Below are 16,210 nucleotides of genomic sequence, written 5' to 3' on the forward strand. Positions count from 1 at the left end.
CGGCTCTCAAATGATTGGGCACTGTGTAATTTGTCACAATGCAATTGGTGTTTCTTTCGGTCTGTTGTGATCTTAGCGCCGAAGACTGACGCCAGTAGGACGTCCGCACAGAGTCACTAAGGAGCGACAGCATCACAGCCTTTGGTAATACTCTCATCTTCAACGATTTAACAGTCGAAGAGTATTTTTCTTTTAAATATACCGAGAATGCACGAGTGAATATAACGCCCTTATTTTAAGTGGCAGTTTACATCAGTCATCAGATCCAGTGTGACAAAGCAGCTGCCGGTCCGGCTAACCACTAACCCTACAATCGGTTTGTTTCCGTTTTTATATCATGTAGACATGTCAGTAACAGCTGATCACATCCGGGACAGACTTATCAAAGAGCTGGCGGCAGTGCACGTGGTAGGTTCAAGGCTGTTTCTAAGTGTGTAAGTGTGTGTGTGTGTGTGTGTGTGTGTGTGTGTGTGTGTGTGTGTGTGTATGTATAATATGCACATTCAAAGTGCTTTCAGTCGTTAACAACAAAACCTTAACTTTGAAGTAACATTTTACAGCTACAAGGGCCCATTTGTAGCACAGTGGGTTAGGTCTGTTGCCTCACAGAAAAAAGGTTTGAACCCCAGCTGGGTCCTTTATGTGTGCTATTTGCATAATGCCCATGTCTCTGTGTGATTCCTTCCGCATTTCAAAGACATGCCTGTTAGTCTAATTTGTAATTCAAAGTTGGACATGGATGTGAGGTAGAAGCACACCTATCTACATAATCAGTTTCTTCAAATCCAACCTCTCCACCATCACGTACAAGACAAAAGAGCTGTCAAAGCACATCAGGGACAAGATTGTAGACTTGCACAAGACTGAAATGGGCTACAAGACCAAAAGAAAGAAAGCTGGTGAGAAGGTGACAACTGTTATAATTCAGAAATGGAAGAAATATTAAACGACCCCCTATTATCCCAGGTTGTATGCCATATGCAAGATCTTACCAACATGAAAGATGATGGGTGTGGATGATAACGGTTGAATCAGCCCAAAACTAGACAGAAGGAGTTGATGATTTCAAGGGTAGTTAGGACCAAGGCCACCTGGAACACCACTTGGAAAAGACACTACGCTGTAACAGACTGAAATCTGGGTTGAAGAAGGAAGGACACATCTAAATAATTCAGAGAAGGCTTGAGAGAAAGTGCAGTAATAGGGTGAAACCAAAATTTAGCTTTTTGGCATTGAAAAATGCTCAGTATGACCCAAAGAACACCAAGCATGGAGGGTGAAACACTATACTTTGATGGTGTTTTGTGTTAAGGCTTCAACATACAAACACCTGCACACTTTCCAGCCCACTTAAAATCCCGAGTATAAGAGATGATCCTGTCGAACCTGAAATAACTGGTCTGTTTTGAAAATGTGTACAGAAAGTACAGATATTTGTTTAAAAATGTAGGGAGTAAAAGTACAGTTGTCAGAAAAATAAATACTGAAGTACAGATAGGTTAAAAGTATATTTAAGTACAGTACCAATGCATTTGTACTTCATTACTTTCCACCTCTGGGTAGGACCATGTATCATAAAACATTGAAGATGGGTCTTCCAGCACAACACTAACCCAAACCATACCGCCAAGGCAACAAAGGAGTGGCTAAATAAGAAGCACATTAAGGTCATAGAGTGGCATAGCTAGTCTCCAGGACTCCAATAGAAAGTCTGTGGATGGAGCTGAAACAGCAGCCAACAAACCTAAAGGGCTGAGAGTTTCTGTGACCCGTGTCTCATGAGATGTGTGCAAGCCTGGTGACCAACTACAAGCTTTTTTTAGGCAACAAGGGTTTCACCACCACTCACTCATGTTTTACACATGACACACAAATCAATTTATAACTTTTATGTATTGTATTTTTGCCTCTGTTAAAGTGAAACTACCATAAAAAAATCAGAGCTGTAATTATTGACACTATGTTGTAATAATGTGCATTGCTGGAATGAAAGAATGAAAGTACACTTACATCAGTGTACTTTTCATACTTTACATGAGTTCTTTTTCTAATGGCACATAAACCAGTATATTTCAGAGAAAGTACAGAAGTACAGTAAGGTGTTAGTTTGGCTTCTGGCTAATGGTGATGCTAGCTCACTGTTTTTAAACAATGCAAACAATGAATTGATTAATGCAGCAAATAATGAGCACATTATTTGGTTATGAAAATGTTCGTTTCAGCTTGATACTCAATAGTTTCACTTCACACAACTACTGCAAATCTACCTTTTTATAATAAAGGATGAGTAATAATGACCTTGAAATGTATTTTTATAGAAGTATTTAGATTATTTGTCTTAAGTAAAGGTACTCACATACTTGATCTTGTGCTTAACCAGGAGGTGGAGGATACATCAGCCAACAGATGTGCTGCCAGCTTCAAAGTGCTGGTGGTTTCGCCCCAGTTTGAGAACAAACCACTGCTGCAGAGACACAGGTAATAACACATGTGCCAGTGTGTACGCATGAGGTGCTGATGACAAAACAAAGCTGTGGATGGTTTATTTGTTTCTCTGTAACCTTAACCTTCTTGGGTTAAGAAGTAAAAAAGGCTCAAGGGATGAACCTGTGTTATGGCTACATGTAACAGAAAATTAGGCAAAGAATTTTATATTGTGTCTTTAGACACTTTAATAGTAGCGTACTGCAAAAACACATATTTTGTTCCAATTACTTTAATTGAATATATGAAAAATGTAAACAATAAAAAAAACAAGTATTTTTGCAAATACCAAGTGATTCCTTAATGGTTATTAGTGCAAGACTTTGTTTGGCTTGAATCCTTTAAAAAATTAGCAATTTGAACAGGAAATGAAACAAAAAGAGAAACAAAATTGTATATTTTTGCTTCAAATCATCATCGGTATGTACAGAGGAGGTGGGGAGAGAGGTTCAACATTGTGAGTGTGTAGAGTCATCGTTAAAACACAGTGGAGGCTCTGGTCGTGGTTTCAGCCAGTGGTGATCATGGCAATGATCCCACCAGTGCAGTTAAATTATACCTGGATAGGAGAACACACAGTGGAGCACTGTCAGTCATGGAATAGCCTCCCCAGAGCTCGACATTATCTAAGCTGTGTGGGATTATCCTGACACAGAACAGAACAAAGGCAGAAACATCCAAAGAAGAGCTTTGAATTTCCTTCATGAAGGACAACTATTTCTGAAAATGACCTGAAGCAGCCTCAGAGTGTTCAGCGTTGCCTTTCAAGCTGGTTAGAATTGTGCAAATGGAGTTTTTGCCTTAGATGCTGTATTTCAACATATGTCTGCAGATTCCCATAAACCACAGCAAATATTTTCTATTTTCCTAGCAAAATATAAAGAAATGAAGTGTAACGCAGGACTTTTGCTCAGATTATACGTCTGTGCGGGTTTCAGTGAAACTCCTTTCTAGCCGTTTCTGCAGCCTTAAAGCTTGTCATGTCACTGTGCTGTGTGTACTGTGTGTTGGCAGGATGGTGAATACTTGTCTAGCCGGGGAGCTGAAAGAGATCCATGCTTTTGAACAGAAGACCCTCACACCAGAACAGTGGAAGAAACAGAATTCACAATGACACACAAACACTGTATCACGTTGTTGCCATAAACACTCACTGGATATGTAGAACGGATACACTTCTTAAATTCTCTTTAATCGACTGGCAATAAAACTCTTTGATGCTTCCTCCTGTCTCTGTTCAATCATTTTTATTGGACTCTCTGCTGTTTTGACAGCACAACATCATGTTTTTATTGCTAATAAATCATGATAAATACATTTAATGAAGTTACAAATGCCTACTGCAGAACATGGTAAATGGTAAAAATGGCCTGTATTTGTATAGCGCTTTTCTAGTCCCTAAGGACCCCAAAGCGCGTTACACATTCAGTCATCCACCCATTCACACACTGGTGATGGCAAGCTACATGTAGCCACAGCCACCCTGGGGCGCACTGACAGAGGCGAAGCTCATAATTTATATATAATTTATTCTGTTTATTTTATTTATATGGCACAAAATCAAGTAAACCCTCACCTCAAGTCAGTATGTAGTTTATCTTATCAGTGCATATCATTAGATAAGGTGAGGTGATGGTGAACAGTTTATTAAAGAAGATCATTGATCATAAAGGTACATCGTTCACCATCTCACAATACTGCGATTGCAGCCATTCCCCAACTCCAACTATGGTGTAAATGTGATTTATGTAATGGTGAGCGTGTCATTTTAAGGATGTGATTAAATCCTAAACTTATATTGATTCAAGTATTTTAAGGAGCAGTGCTGTTATATGTCATATGGCGATGCTGCTGGCACACTGCATGTCCCAGTGACCCCCAGGATTACAGACCAGTGGCACTGACCTCGCACGTCATGAAGATCCTAGAAAGGCTCGTCCTTGACTGTACATATACAACAAAATTGTGGATTGTTGATTACCTGACAGGAAGACCACAAGGTCTGACAAGGTGATCAGCAACACAGGGGCGCCACAAGGGACCTCTCCCCTTGGACATTGTGGAGGACTGTAAATACCCTAGAGTACACATAGGGCATATGAAGGGTCAGAGCAGCTGAGGTCTTTTAACATCTGTGGGAAAGTGCTCATGATTTTCTATGAGTCTGCTGTGGTCAGTGCCATCCTCTGATGTTGCAAGTTAAGGGGCCATAAATGCCAACATTAAGTGTGGATCAAGAAACTGGTTCTGCAAGGCCAGTAATATTGTGGGGGATGGAGCTGGGGTGGTGTTGGAGAGGTGGATGTTGTCCAAGATAAGGACAACGTTGGACAGTACCTTCCACCCACTCCGTGACATGCCAGCACATTCAGTGAGAGACTGAGATTACACAAATGCACCACTGGATGACAGGAAATCATTCCTGCCTGTGGATATCTGTCTGTACGACTCCTCAGTGTAATGCACAGTACACAGTGCTGTAGTCACACCCTTTTGCACATCCTCCACAGTGAAAATAACAAGATTCAACGACTAACTCAAGATGCTGGAGAGAATTTGGATGGAAACATCTTACTCGATTCTTTATTACACCAAAAATCAAAAGTAAACAGACTCAAGACAGTTTGCCATGCTGGAGAAGATGTGGTAACATGGAAGCACACCATACGCACGTGTTTTGGGAGTGCCTGAAACTGCATAATTTTTGGAAGAACGTGACTCTTGTAATAGGCAATATCTTGGGCTATCAATTACCACACAATTTTAAAACTGTATATCTTGGGAATATTAGAGAGTATGTTATGTACGACGACTTGTATTTGACAAAAATCCTGTTGATAGCTGCAAAGAAAGCTATGACAAAAAACTGTTGCAAACTGGATCCGCCTTCTTCAAAAGACTGGTTAAATATTGTTGGAGAAATCTATGCAATGGAAACATACTTACATTCTCAGATTAAAGGAAGATATTTTCGTTGCTAAGTGGGAGAAGTGGACATTATATGGTACCAAGGAAAATTAATGAACGAACAAAACATTTAAGGTCTATAACTCTGTATATCTATTGATACTTGCCCGTATAAAAGTAGGTATATAAGCTGGAGTATGTATGCTGCGGAGTAAAGGCAGGTATGCATACGATAGTTGATTAGAATTGGCACCCACACCTTTTGTTCACTTTAGTTCTGTTTGTTTTGACTGTGTGCTTGCATGGTTATTTCTCCTGTAATGCAATACATGTCTGTGTTTAAACTGTGACAAAACTATCAATAAAAATTACAGTGTCAAAAAAAAAAAAGAAAGAAAATAACAAGATTATACAGTTAGAGAATCTGTAACCACATAATTTCTTTAAGTTAATAAAGTATTTTATTATGATTCATTATAAATTGTTATGTCTATATCAAGCTTTTTTTGTGAAAAGTGCATCAACAGCTATCACAAAATGATGCACTCTAAACCCTGTAAGAGCGTCACACACGTATGTTCCCAAGATAACGTTGGAAGGAGTGTATAAATGGAACTTGCAGAGACGTTCACTGTGTATGCTTTTCCTTCCTTTCAAGTAAATAAATGCGTTGGAGCTCGCTACTGTGTGTCTCACTGTGTCTTACTTCATAAGAGACTTTTTCTAACAATAGGTTATAAATGATTAAAATCACTTGGAGTATGTGTGGTTTAAGTGGAGTATTGTTGAAACTTGTACATAGGTCTCAAATCTGCCTTAAAGACTGTGAGCGAGAAACAATAAGTCAATATTTTATCATATTTTCATGGTTTCACGCACTTTTCACACAGCATTAGGTGCTCACCTGAGCATGACACTATTTGTTGTGTTTTGAGCATATTTACTGGCTGATATGCTTTTGACCTGAACTTGTGACTAAGCTATTAATGATCATGTGCTCCCAAATAAAAATAGATTCAAAGAAATAATAAAACCTTTGCATCTGAATTTTTCTGTTTCTGTTTGTTTTATACATTTTTTGGTGTTTAAGTATAAAGTACTTGGTGAAGTCAGTGGGTAAAGTTAGCATACGATATTGAGCATTTTTTTAAACGAGTGATGCTGTATAAAACAGCTTCTTAAAGGTAAAAAGGGTCTTAGATGAAGACTTTTTAGACTTATGACATTTTAAATTTGCTAGTATATTTTTGTATGTGTAGAGGTGTTTTTATAGTGTGCCATTGCATTAAAGGAACAGTTCTGAAAAGGTTCCTCCACCTCTCTCCATTTTTTAGCTAATGATACTGTCATGACACAAGCATGTCATGTGGCAGGCAGAATGCAGGACTCTGCAAACAGTCAAAATCACAACTTTATTGCTATCAAAAAGCAGTGAAAATCAAGTCAAGTCAAGTGATCTTTATTTATATAGCACATTTAAAGGACATCAAGTGTCGGCCAAAGAGGTATAATATAATCAAATAAAAATAATTAAAATAGATAAGATCAAAACATTATAGAAAAGATTGTGAGACATCCATATATGTTTGTAAAAAATATATGTGTACATGCAAATATGCACATACATATACAAAAGTGTAGACATTCACACACAAGCACACATACATGAACATAAAATACATGTATAAGTATACACATGCAAACATCATCCAATGAGATAAAAGACCAGAATAATAAAACAGAATAAAATAGGTGTCAGAGAGATCCGAAAGCCTTGGAAAATAGGTAGGTCTTCAGATTTGATTTGAAGAAGGAGGAAGAGGGAAGACTGTTCCAGAGTCTCGAGGCGGCAATGGAGAAAGCCTGTCACCTCTAGATTTGAACTGGGAGTATGGAAATAATAAAAGCGTCTGACTGGAGGAGCACAGAGTTCGAGTGGGTAGGTGTAGGCTAAGGAGATCTGAAATGTAACCTGGAGCCAAACCATGGAGAGGTTTAAAAACAAATAAGAAAACCTTAAAATCAATTCTATATTTAACTGGCAGCCAATGTAGAGATGCGAGTATCGGAGTAATACTCTCTCTTTCTGGTTGCGGGCGGGACAGGCTTGAGTGACACATGCCTAAATAGAGAGAGTTACAGTGGTCAGTCAGAATCAACAGTACAGTAATCAATGAGAAATACAAAGCTACACTCAAGCAGAGGTGATACCCATCATGAGGGAGAACACAATGAGGAACAGAGGGAGATGCAGACAATATATACACACATGGGAACACAGCTGAACTGAATCACAGCTAATGAGACAGGCGGAGCAAAGCTGAACATCACACACAAAGGACAGAATAAAACAGGAAGTAACACACACAGTGAGACTCAGACTAAGAAACAAGAGCGTGACACTGGGATCAGGGATACGGAGAGACATGACAGACTGGGGAGACACAAAGGACAAAATACAAAAACAGACAGATGCCGACATATTTCAGAGGTTTAATATTTTTTATCCACAGCTTTGAAGTCTTTATATAGTATGAGGCATACAGTAGGTATGCTGGTACCCAACATGTGTTGCATCAAAGGTTAGGGCCAACATGCAGCCTCCGTACATACAATCCAGTAACTAAAACCAAGCATAGCAGCCAAGCTACTTTGAGATCGGACCAGCAGTTGGTGGTATTACAAACTACAATACATAATATTGGTAGAGAGTCAATCTGAACCCTCCCTAAATAATAAAAGGGCATCTTGTAGTCCAAATTCCCAGTGATGTGAAGTTCTCACTGTGAATATGTGCAAGCTGCACAAGCTCCATAATGGTTCCAGCAGCTCACCACATGATTCCTCTCATGGACTCGGGTACAGCGGGATCTCAGAATCGCTGTCAGGAGGTGTTTTTGTTTGTTTTTACCAAGGATCAGCTGGTGGTGGGTGGACTAAATGGATGGAGCCTAATTGATGTATTCACTCTTGCTCAGCCAACTCTCTTTGCTTTTCACGTCAGTGCACAGGTGAAGTGCAGTGCATTTGTGTGTGGTTAGCTAGACTCGTCAGCTCCTGCAGAGAAATCAGGCCTTCTAATTTAACCTCTGTTATACATTTCAGGGCTAGGTTATTGATTTCTTGCCTTTTCACTCCCACTTGAGCAGATTTATTTCAGAGTGATTTGAGTCATTGTGAGGAGCTTTGTTTGCAAGGCCAGTTTGTAACGTGTGTTAACATAAAAAGCTTTTCATCTTCAGCTCAAAGATTTCTACTTAGTGTTAATTTCAGGTGGTGTATTCCTTTGGTCTTTCTGCTGAGCAGGACCAACTTGGCCAACCTGTTTTTGCCTTTGCATATTTATTGACTTAATTTGTAATAACCTTTTGGCCAAGCAGCTTTATGTAACCAAACTCTATTCAAACACTCCTTCCAGGGCGAACATATCCAGAAACTCTCAGGGTTGAAAGGAAAGCATAAAGTCATAATTAGCTCTTAAAGAGAAATGTATCTGGTAGAAAACACCAGGTTTTATGTCACATGAACATACACTTGCTCTGTCCTGAATAAATATCCATCCTCATACACTCAGGCTCAGACAAAGACACACACTTTTCCCCTTGATGCCTCTTCCATTAGCACACCTCAGGAGGGTAAGTGGTGGAATTAATCCTCACACACTTGACACTCTCGCTCTGTTTCTGTTTCCTGTTCTCTGAGGGATGAAATTAAATCAGCATTCAGCCATTTCTGATCTAAACCTGATGCTTGATGCTGTCAGGGGTGTGTGGTGGATGATCTGCTACATTCAGAGGCATTATACTTACTATGTTCCACTTGTTTGCATTTTAGTCTAGCTTCTGGGGTGGCAGATAAGTCATAATATATTCAGGAAAATGAAAATACATGTAAGGTCACTGACTCACAGTCAGTCTAAAAATATTTCCTGAGAAGGAAATTCATTGATATGGTGCCTTTCAGTGAGTATTTTAAAGTCTGATTTTTCCTTTTTCTTAAGTTTCAGTCGGCTGAAATGTGTTTTCAGTCATTTAAAGCTTTGTGTCCATCTCATACTGAGAATCAGCTTTTCTTTCTTTTTAAATTCACTAGATTCATTTCTTTTTCTTACATAACTGTTTCTCTCTCCTTGTTTTAATGCCATCTTCTTATTTATTTCTCCTTTTAACGGGATTAAAAGGATACTCATTTCATTGTGACAGAATAAAAGTGGGTGGTAGGCAGAGACCGGCTCCTCCGGGCTGCACATTAGGGAGCACTGTCCACTCACAACCAATCACAGTCTCTCTGTGTGGGTTGTCCCTGTGTTCTCGACAGTTATTATTCACTTCCGGCTCTCTTCCACAGTGTGTCTTTGTTCTGTCTTCCTCACCTCACCCCCAACTGATCGTGGGAGATGGTCACCCCTCCCTGAGCCTGACTCTGCTGGAGGTTTCTTCCTGTTAAAAGGGAGTTTTTCCCTCCCACTGTCACCAAGAGGGAAGGCGTCTCAAACTTAAATGAGCTGTGGGCCACTGCTAGCACTGTCATCTCATGTGAGGGTTGTTTGTTTTTTAAAATGTAAAATATTGTGTAACAAGAGAAAACTGCAAACGTGAACGCAAATGTTTTTCCTCCCTCTTAACTGAAGCCTTTCGTTGAACTACCAAATAAACACGTTGGTCCTCGCTTTCTGGTTAGACATGTGGCAGCACTTCTGCTAGCATTGTGTTCATATTTAACAAATTAAAAATGCAGACATAAGGTTACACATGAGTTTGTGACTCTCTCACTGAACTAACAGAGCCGATCCCTCAGCATGTTTGTGCTCTCTGCTCATGTCGCCTTCATATTCAATCTGGCATATTTTGGCTTTTTAAAGAACTTATTTTAACACTGAACTCAACAACAAATAAATCTTCCCTAACAAAAAAGTCACTTCGAGGGTCAAATTGCATTAGATTTCTTCATAGCAAAGTGTATGGATTGCAAGTGGCCCCTGACACAGGAGGTCATGTGATTGTTAGGGTTTTTTGTTTTTTGCAGGGTCTTTACCTCATAATTGTGTGCCTGTAGCTCAGGCATTAGAGCAGGTTGCCTACTAATTAGAAGGTTGGTGGTTTGATCTCTGCTCCAGTCTGCATAACAAAGTATCTTTGGGCAGTACACTAACCCCAAGTTGCTTTCCGAGGCGTCCACTAGATTTGAATGTTAGCTAGAAAGCACTTAGGTGTCGAGAAACGTGCTTGTCTGAATGGTTAAGGTTTGTTGTATGGAGTATGACAGAAAGATGTCATATAAGAACCCATCCATTTACCAATATAAAGCACCTTGAGACAACTGTTGTTGCAATATGGCACTCTGTGTTAGCCCTGCCTGATGACCTGTCCTGGCTCTGTCCTTCCTCTCAACCTATGGCAGCTGGAATTGACTGCCGCCCGTTGCTGACCCTGAACTGGATAAGCAAAAGAAGAGGAATGAATGAGAATGTTTCTCTGAGATGAAGCAAATAGAAATCAGCTGTAATTCATTTACAGTTTCATTGATTTTATTTCTTTTAATTGATGTATATAGTATAAGTTAAATATACAAAGGATTGCTAAACGAGTCCATGTGCCTTAACTATTTACAGAGGAATAAATAACTTTTAAAATGAACTGACATGAATTGATTTCTATTATTTGACAGTGACAGAGATAAAGTGGTACACCACTTCCATGTCGTCAAACAAGCATATGCGCTGAGCTGTGTCATGTAAAGTGAAAACTATAAGACGCTTAACAAGTACTGTTCCTTTTTCTTGCCTCACTATAGACTCTTACTGCTGATATTCAGTGTGGCATGCTGCTCTCCAGGCTCATATCCAAGAAGACCTTGCAGGTTGCATACGAAGCGATAGACGTAGCGCTTGCCAGCGGTTTTGCGAATAATGTTCTTGTCATAGTAGTAGCGCAAACCACGGCTCAGCTTCTCATAATTCATCTTAGGTTTGTTCTTCCTGCGACCCCATAGCAGTGCCACCTGAAGAAATAATCCACATGTAAACACCAGCAGAATAAGCCTCGTGTTTCCTTTTTATAACAGCAACATGATGATTTCTAAATGACAAATAGTGAAGCAGCTGTTAGCGATGTCAGCTCATAGAAGAAGGTTCTTTGGTGCTTTTATTGCAGAGTGGAACATGTGGAGGTTACAAATATGCCATTACAAAGTGAAAAATACCCTAATTGAAATGTGGCCCTTCATGCTCTACTCATGCAGATATATATCCTGATATGTTGTGAACTCAGCATTAATGACCTCGTCAGGATCCGTCAGTTTGAACTCCCAGCCATTTCCTGTCCAGCTTATACACGACTGACAGCTGCGGTCTGTCAGAAGCTCCAGCAGAAACTGCCAGAGCTGAATGGGCCCACTGCCTATTGAGACACGACAGAACAAATGAGTATGCTTACCTCATGGCTACACCTTATCGTTTACCTCCTTCAGCCACTCTACTCACCAGTGTAGCCAGCAAGAACTGCTACTGGTATTACAGCTGACTCCAGATCAGTTTTGCTGCCTGCACATTCCCTGAAGTTCCTCTGTTGCTGAGGTAACATGAAGGCATTTTCAGACATGCTCTCTTCCATTACTGGCTGGACATCATGGTGCGGAGCAGCCCATGATTGAGTGCCCACAGCGGCAGACTCATCCCCGAGAACACTCTCCACTTCTGAGCCTGTCCCTGGACACACATTGGAAACAGAATCAAGTGATGTCTGCCAGCTCAACTGAGTGGTCATATCAAACTGTAGATTAGTCTACAGTCTTCCAAAAATGAGCTGATGTAATAAAGTAACTAAAATTAACTAAGTGAAGAAGAGAGCGTTAGTCTGAGCACAGTCCAGAGCCTCCTCCCACAAGGATGAAACACAGAATACACAGCTGCAGGGAGGACACGGCAAAGAACAGAGGGAGACTCAGACCATATGTACACAGGGAGATGGAAACACCGAGGAACACAGCTGAAACTCACTGGGAAACAAGGCAAAGGAAGCAAAACTAAAGACAGTGCACAGGAGATAAGTAACAAATAAAATAAGACAGGAAGTAACAATCACCGAGTCCAGGACAAAGACATACAAACACGACACAAGTAATGGGGAAACCAGAAAACCAGGGAGGCAAGACACAGAGATGTCCACACACAACTGGGCACACAAGAAGGGAAATATTACATAACAGAGACACGTGGGCTCAACAAGAACATAACTAAAGATCCAAACACACTGCTGGAGGATAATGAAAGGATAAAGGGAAATAGCAACCATTTTCCTAAAGAGCAATACTAAAAACACAAGTGATCCTCAAAAACTCACAACCCTGGCTCCAAGACCCATCGACCATGAAACGATTATTATATTCCACGTCAGCTGTAAGTCCTCTAACTGCAAAGTGGATGTGTTTACGAGCCACGCACCTGTCAGCCCACATAAATGCTCTGCTCACTCAGTAAGCTCCTCTGGCATTAACATCAGCTCTAAAACTGTATGTGGCTCACTTACTTTTGTCCATATTGGGTATTTTTCCCTTTGTGGAGCAATTCTGACTGTAATGCTTTTTATTCAACTGATGACTCATTATCATGTGATCTGTCTCACCTCCATTCCCTCGTATTTCTTGCAGCGGGGCTGCAGAGCTAATGTTGCTGCTGCCACGTTGTGAATAGGCTGGATAGTGGCCTCCATGCTGCACACTCATTGGTTCCAGATCGTGGAGGTCTGAGCTCTCACTGGGATGGTACTGAATGTGGTAATTATCTCTGTCTGAGCATCCCTCAATCTCTGAGTAATTTTCTGAAGGAAACACGACAACAAAACAACAAAAGTCTCAAGCTTGCAGTTGGGTGGTGCGTGCAGACGGCTAATGAAGAAGAGCAGTCACATTCTCTCAGTGACAATGGGCTTTATTCACAATCAGTATGAACACATCTGTAAATGAACTATGCATACAGTTCACTCTGTTCCATATATCAATATATAATTTCTTTCACTGATGATAGTAATAGTATCAAGTTTGAAGCAGTTCTATTTTTTTTCATAGTCCAAACATATACAGGTGGTAGTATGTGGCTCAGCACATCTATTCAACACTGTCTGAAATGCCATATAATGACCTGATGAGAGAAAGGACTGTGCAAAGAGAACTGACCATTTAAAATTTCAGAGTTTTGAATTCTTCGCCATTCTTGTGCAATGATAGAAAACAATGTGGCTAGAAAGCTAACTCTGTGCTTTTCAATAAAAGTGCTATCACCTCTCCTCATGGTCTCCAGGTGCTCCCACAGGATTTCTCCTGCAGTGGAGTCAGACAGCAGGCCCAGGAAAGCCTCTTGGTCAAGACCACACAGCTCGCTGCCATCCAGACCCCTGAGGTCTGAGCCCAGGCAGCAGAGCCCAAACTCAGCCTGGCACCAGTCCAGCCAGTGGTCCACCTCCCACTTCGACCACAACCTAGGATCTAAATATACATGCACATGCATTAATAATAGAGTCGGCAACACGTGACAACTAATCAAAGCTCCCACTCCCACTGTACCCTGTGGAAAGTGACAGCTGACTCTCTCCTGAGTGAAGCCTGCAAAGCTGGCTTTCACAGCCTGAGTGAAGACCTCCTTACTGGTTGGGGTGAGGGGGGGGACCTCTAGGACATCAAACTCTGGAACAAAAGTTATGTTTACTGTTTACAACACATTAAAGACGACCTATCATTAAATATTTCACAACTTTTGATTCAGTTATTTCATACATGGTGTAATAAAGCTAATCTACAGAGATTAAGTTTATTATGATGACACGTTTATGTATGTTAATTAGAATATAAGTTACAGTTATGTGCAAAAGTCTTGAGTCATCCCTCTCTTTTTTATTTCTAAGGACCCAGACTTTCTTTTAGGCGATGCCCTTTCTTTTTCTTTCTTTCTTTTTTTTTTTTTTTACTTGTTTTATTTAATTAAATTTGATTTGATTTATATGGCACCAGATCAAAACAACAGTCACCTTAAGCCACTTTAAATTGTAAGGAAAAGACACAAAACACAATAAACCTGAACCTCGCCATTTTCAGATGAACTTTTTTGTTCGCCACAAGAAATTTTAAATAGTCTTTTCAGGCACTTTGTTACCAGCAACCCAATAAAAACATAATTTTCTTTCTTTTCTTGGTAACTTGGTTTATCTCAGCATGGTGTGCAGCATGTCAGACAAATTAAAGTAGAGTCCCAAAGAAGAAGTAGGTGCCCTAAAAAGAAAAGACAGCAAATGAACAATGTCTGAAACTCGTGTCCTTAAGAAAAAGACCTGACCCAGGACCTTCATCTGACCCATCTGCTGTTCTGGAGCCAGAAGGACGGCTGTCTCGCATGCTGATGAAGTTCACCTAATTTCACAGAAATTGGACTGAAAATCAGTGGCAGCCGGTTTGATGGGGGAATGAAGCCAACTGTGAACATTGATTTAAATCACCATCAATATGTATGTATGCCTGCAGTCATCTTTAAAATGCAACAAGGCTCTGTCATGTTTTGCTGTTGGTTTTCAGACAGTGGTGTTGGAGGTTTTGTCAAAATTGATGAATTGATGAATTAAGAAAAGTATCATTATGAAAATAATGTCAAACACACCATCAGTGCAGTGAAAGCAGAGCTGGAGAGAGAACACGGTGGAGCACCATCGTTCATGGACCGGCCTCCCCAGAGCTCAACATTATATTATTACTAATATTATTATTACTCCTATTAAAACAGTGTGGGATCATCCTGACAGAGAACAGAAACATCCAAAGAAGAGCTCTGGAGAACTATTCAATAAATAACTGCATCGATATCCCCATTTTTCTAGCAACACATAGAGGGGGGACTCAAGTCTTTTGCACAGCACTGTATTAGCTGTTTAAAACCTCCCAGACATTGTCATCACATTAACCAGCATGAACTAAATTATTAGATCGTCAATCAAAAGTGATGCGAGTCAGCTACAGGATGCACAGTGAGACGCTGGTTTGTGTTTGTATGATGGGGGACTGTTCCACTTTGCTGTCAGTCCGAATGATCTTATTAGTTTGAGAGTAAACAAACTATGAACAAATACACTTTTTTCTAATATGTTATTGGTTCTATGCTGTTTATAAATGCAAAGGCGAATAAAGTTTTGTGTTATAATATCAGCCATGTCTAACATAATGTATTAGACATATTGACAGACAATAAAAAGATTCAAAGTAAAAATCATTCATTCTGATAAAACACAGAACAGAGAGATGTTGGTGTCTTACCGTAAGTGTTGCCATCCATCTCAGTGTGTGTGAGACTGAGGATCAGGTGGAGTAAATAGGGATCACACGGGGAATGAGCCTTTAATATAATAGCTGTGAGGGAAGGAGGAGGCAGGCCGTGATTGACAACTGTCAGCCATGGAGATGTGGGAGGGTCAGCAGGAAGAGATTTAAGGTCCAGTGTAAGCCCTCCACATAATAAATCAGCGTGTATAAGAATCAGAATCAGAATCAGAAAGGGTTTTATTGCCAAATGTTGAGCAGGTTTACAACATTGGGAAATTGCTGCGGTACTTAGTGCAAACAGTGTCATATAACGCTTAAATAGACATAAAAATAAATATAAGAATTAAAAGTGCTAAGTAGATAGATATATACATGAGTGCAGGTGGTGATCAGTGCCAAACATGGAATGATGCAGTGAACACAGCGTAGGGTCATGTGTTAGTGGTGGGAACAGTCATATGGTTATTGTTCATGAGTCCAACAGCAGAGGGGAAGAAACTGTTCTTATGGCGAGAGGTTC

At 40.2% G+C, this 16,210-nt stretch overlaps 2 protein-coding genes across 3 annotated transcripts; one reads left to right on the plus strand and one right to left on the minus strand.

The window, feature by feature from the left end:
- Nucleotides 1–70: 70 nt before the first annotated feature.
- LOC146523545 (bolA-like protein 2) lies at nt 71–3,708 on the plus strand. 2 transcript variants are annotated; one of them, XM_085147576.1, is made up of 4 exons: nt 71–144; nt 344–408; nt 2,381–2,478; nt 3,499–3,708. In XM_085147576.1, exons 2-4 carry the CDS (start codon nt 346–348, stop codon nt 3,596–3,598), a joined length of 261 nt encoding a protein of 86 aa, XP_085003702.1. In that variant the 5' UTR covers nt 71–144; nt 344–345; the 3' UTR covers nt 3,599–3,708. The 2 variants fall into 2 exon arrangements, with proteins under 2 accessions (XP_085003702.1, XP_085003711.1); XM_085147585.1 differs by lacking the exon at nt 71–144 and having other exon boundaries at nt 151–408.
- Nucleotides 3,709–10,949: 7,241 nt separating this feature from the next.
- On the minus strand, nt 10,950–15,703 carry LOC146523546 (protein C-ets-2-like). The gene is made up of 6 exons (XM_085154204.1): nt 15,685–15,703; nt 13,529–14,070; nt 13,014–13,155; nt 11,907–12,097; nt 11,671–11,820; nt 10,950–11,391 (listed from the first exon to the last, which is right to left on the minus strand). The coding sequence occupies exons 1-6, from the start codon at nt 15,701–15,703 to the stop codon at nt 11,179–11,181; spliced, it is 1,257 nt and encodes a 418-aa protein (XP_085010330.1). The 3' UTR covers nt 10,950–11,178.
- Nucleotides 15,704–16,210: the final 507 nt, after the last annotated feature.

The sequence above is a fragment of the Neolamprologus multifasciatus genome, chromosome 3, assembly GCF_963576455.1.
Source record: "Neolamprologus multifasciatus chromosome 3, fNeoMul1.2, whole genome shotgun sequence".
Classification (NCBI taxonomy): Eukaryota; Metazoa; Chordata; class Actinopteri; order Cichliformes; family Cichlidae; genus Neolamprologus; species Neolamprologus multifasciatus.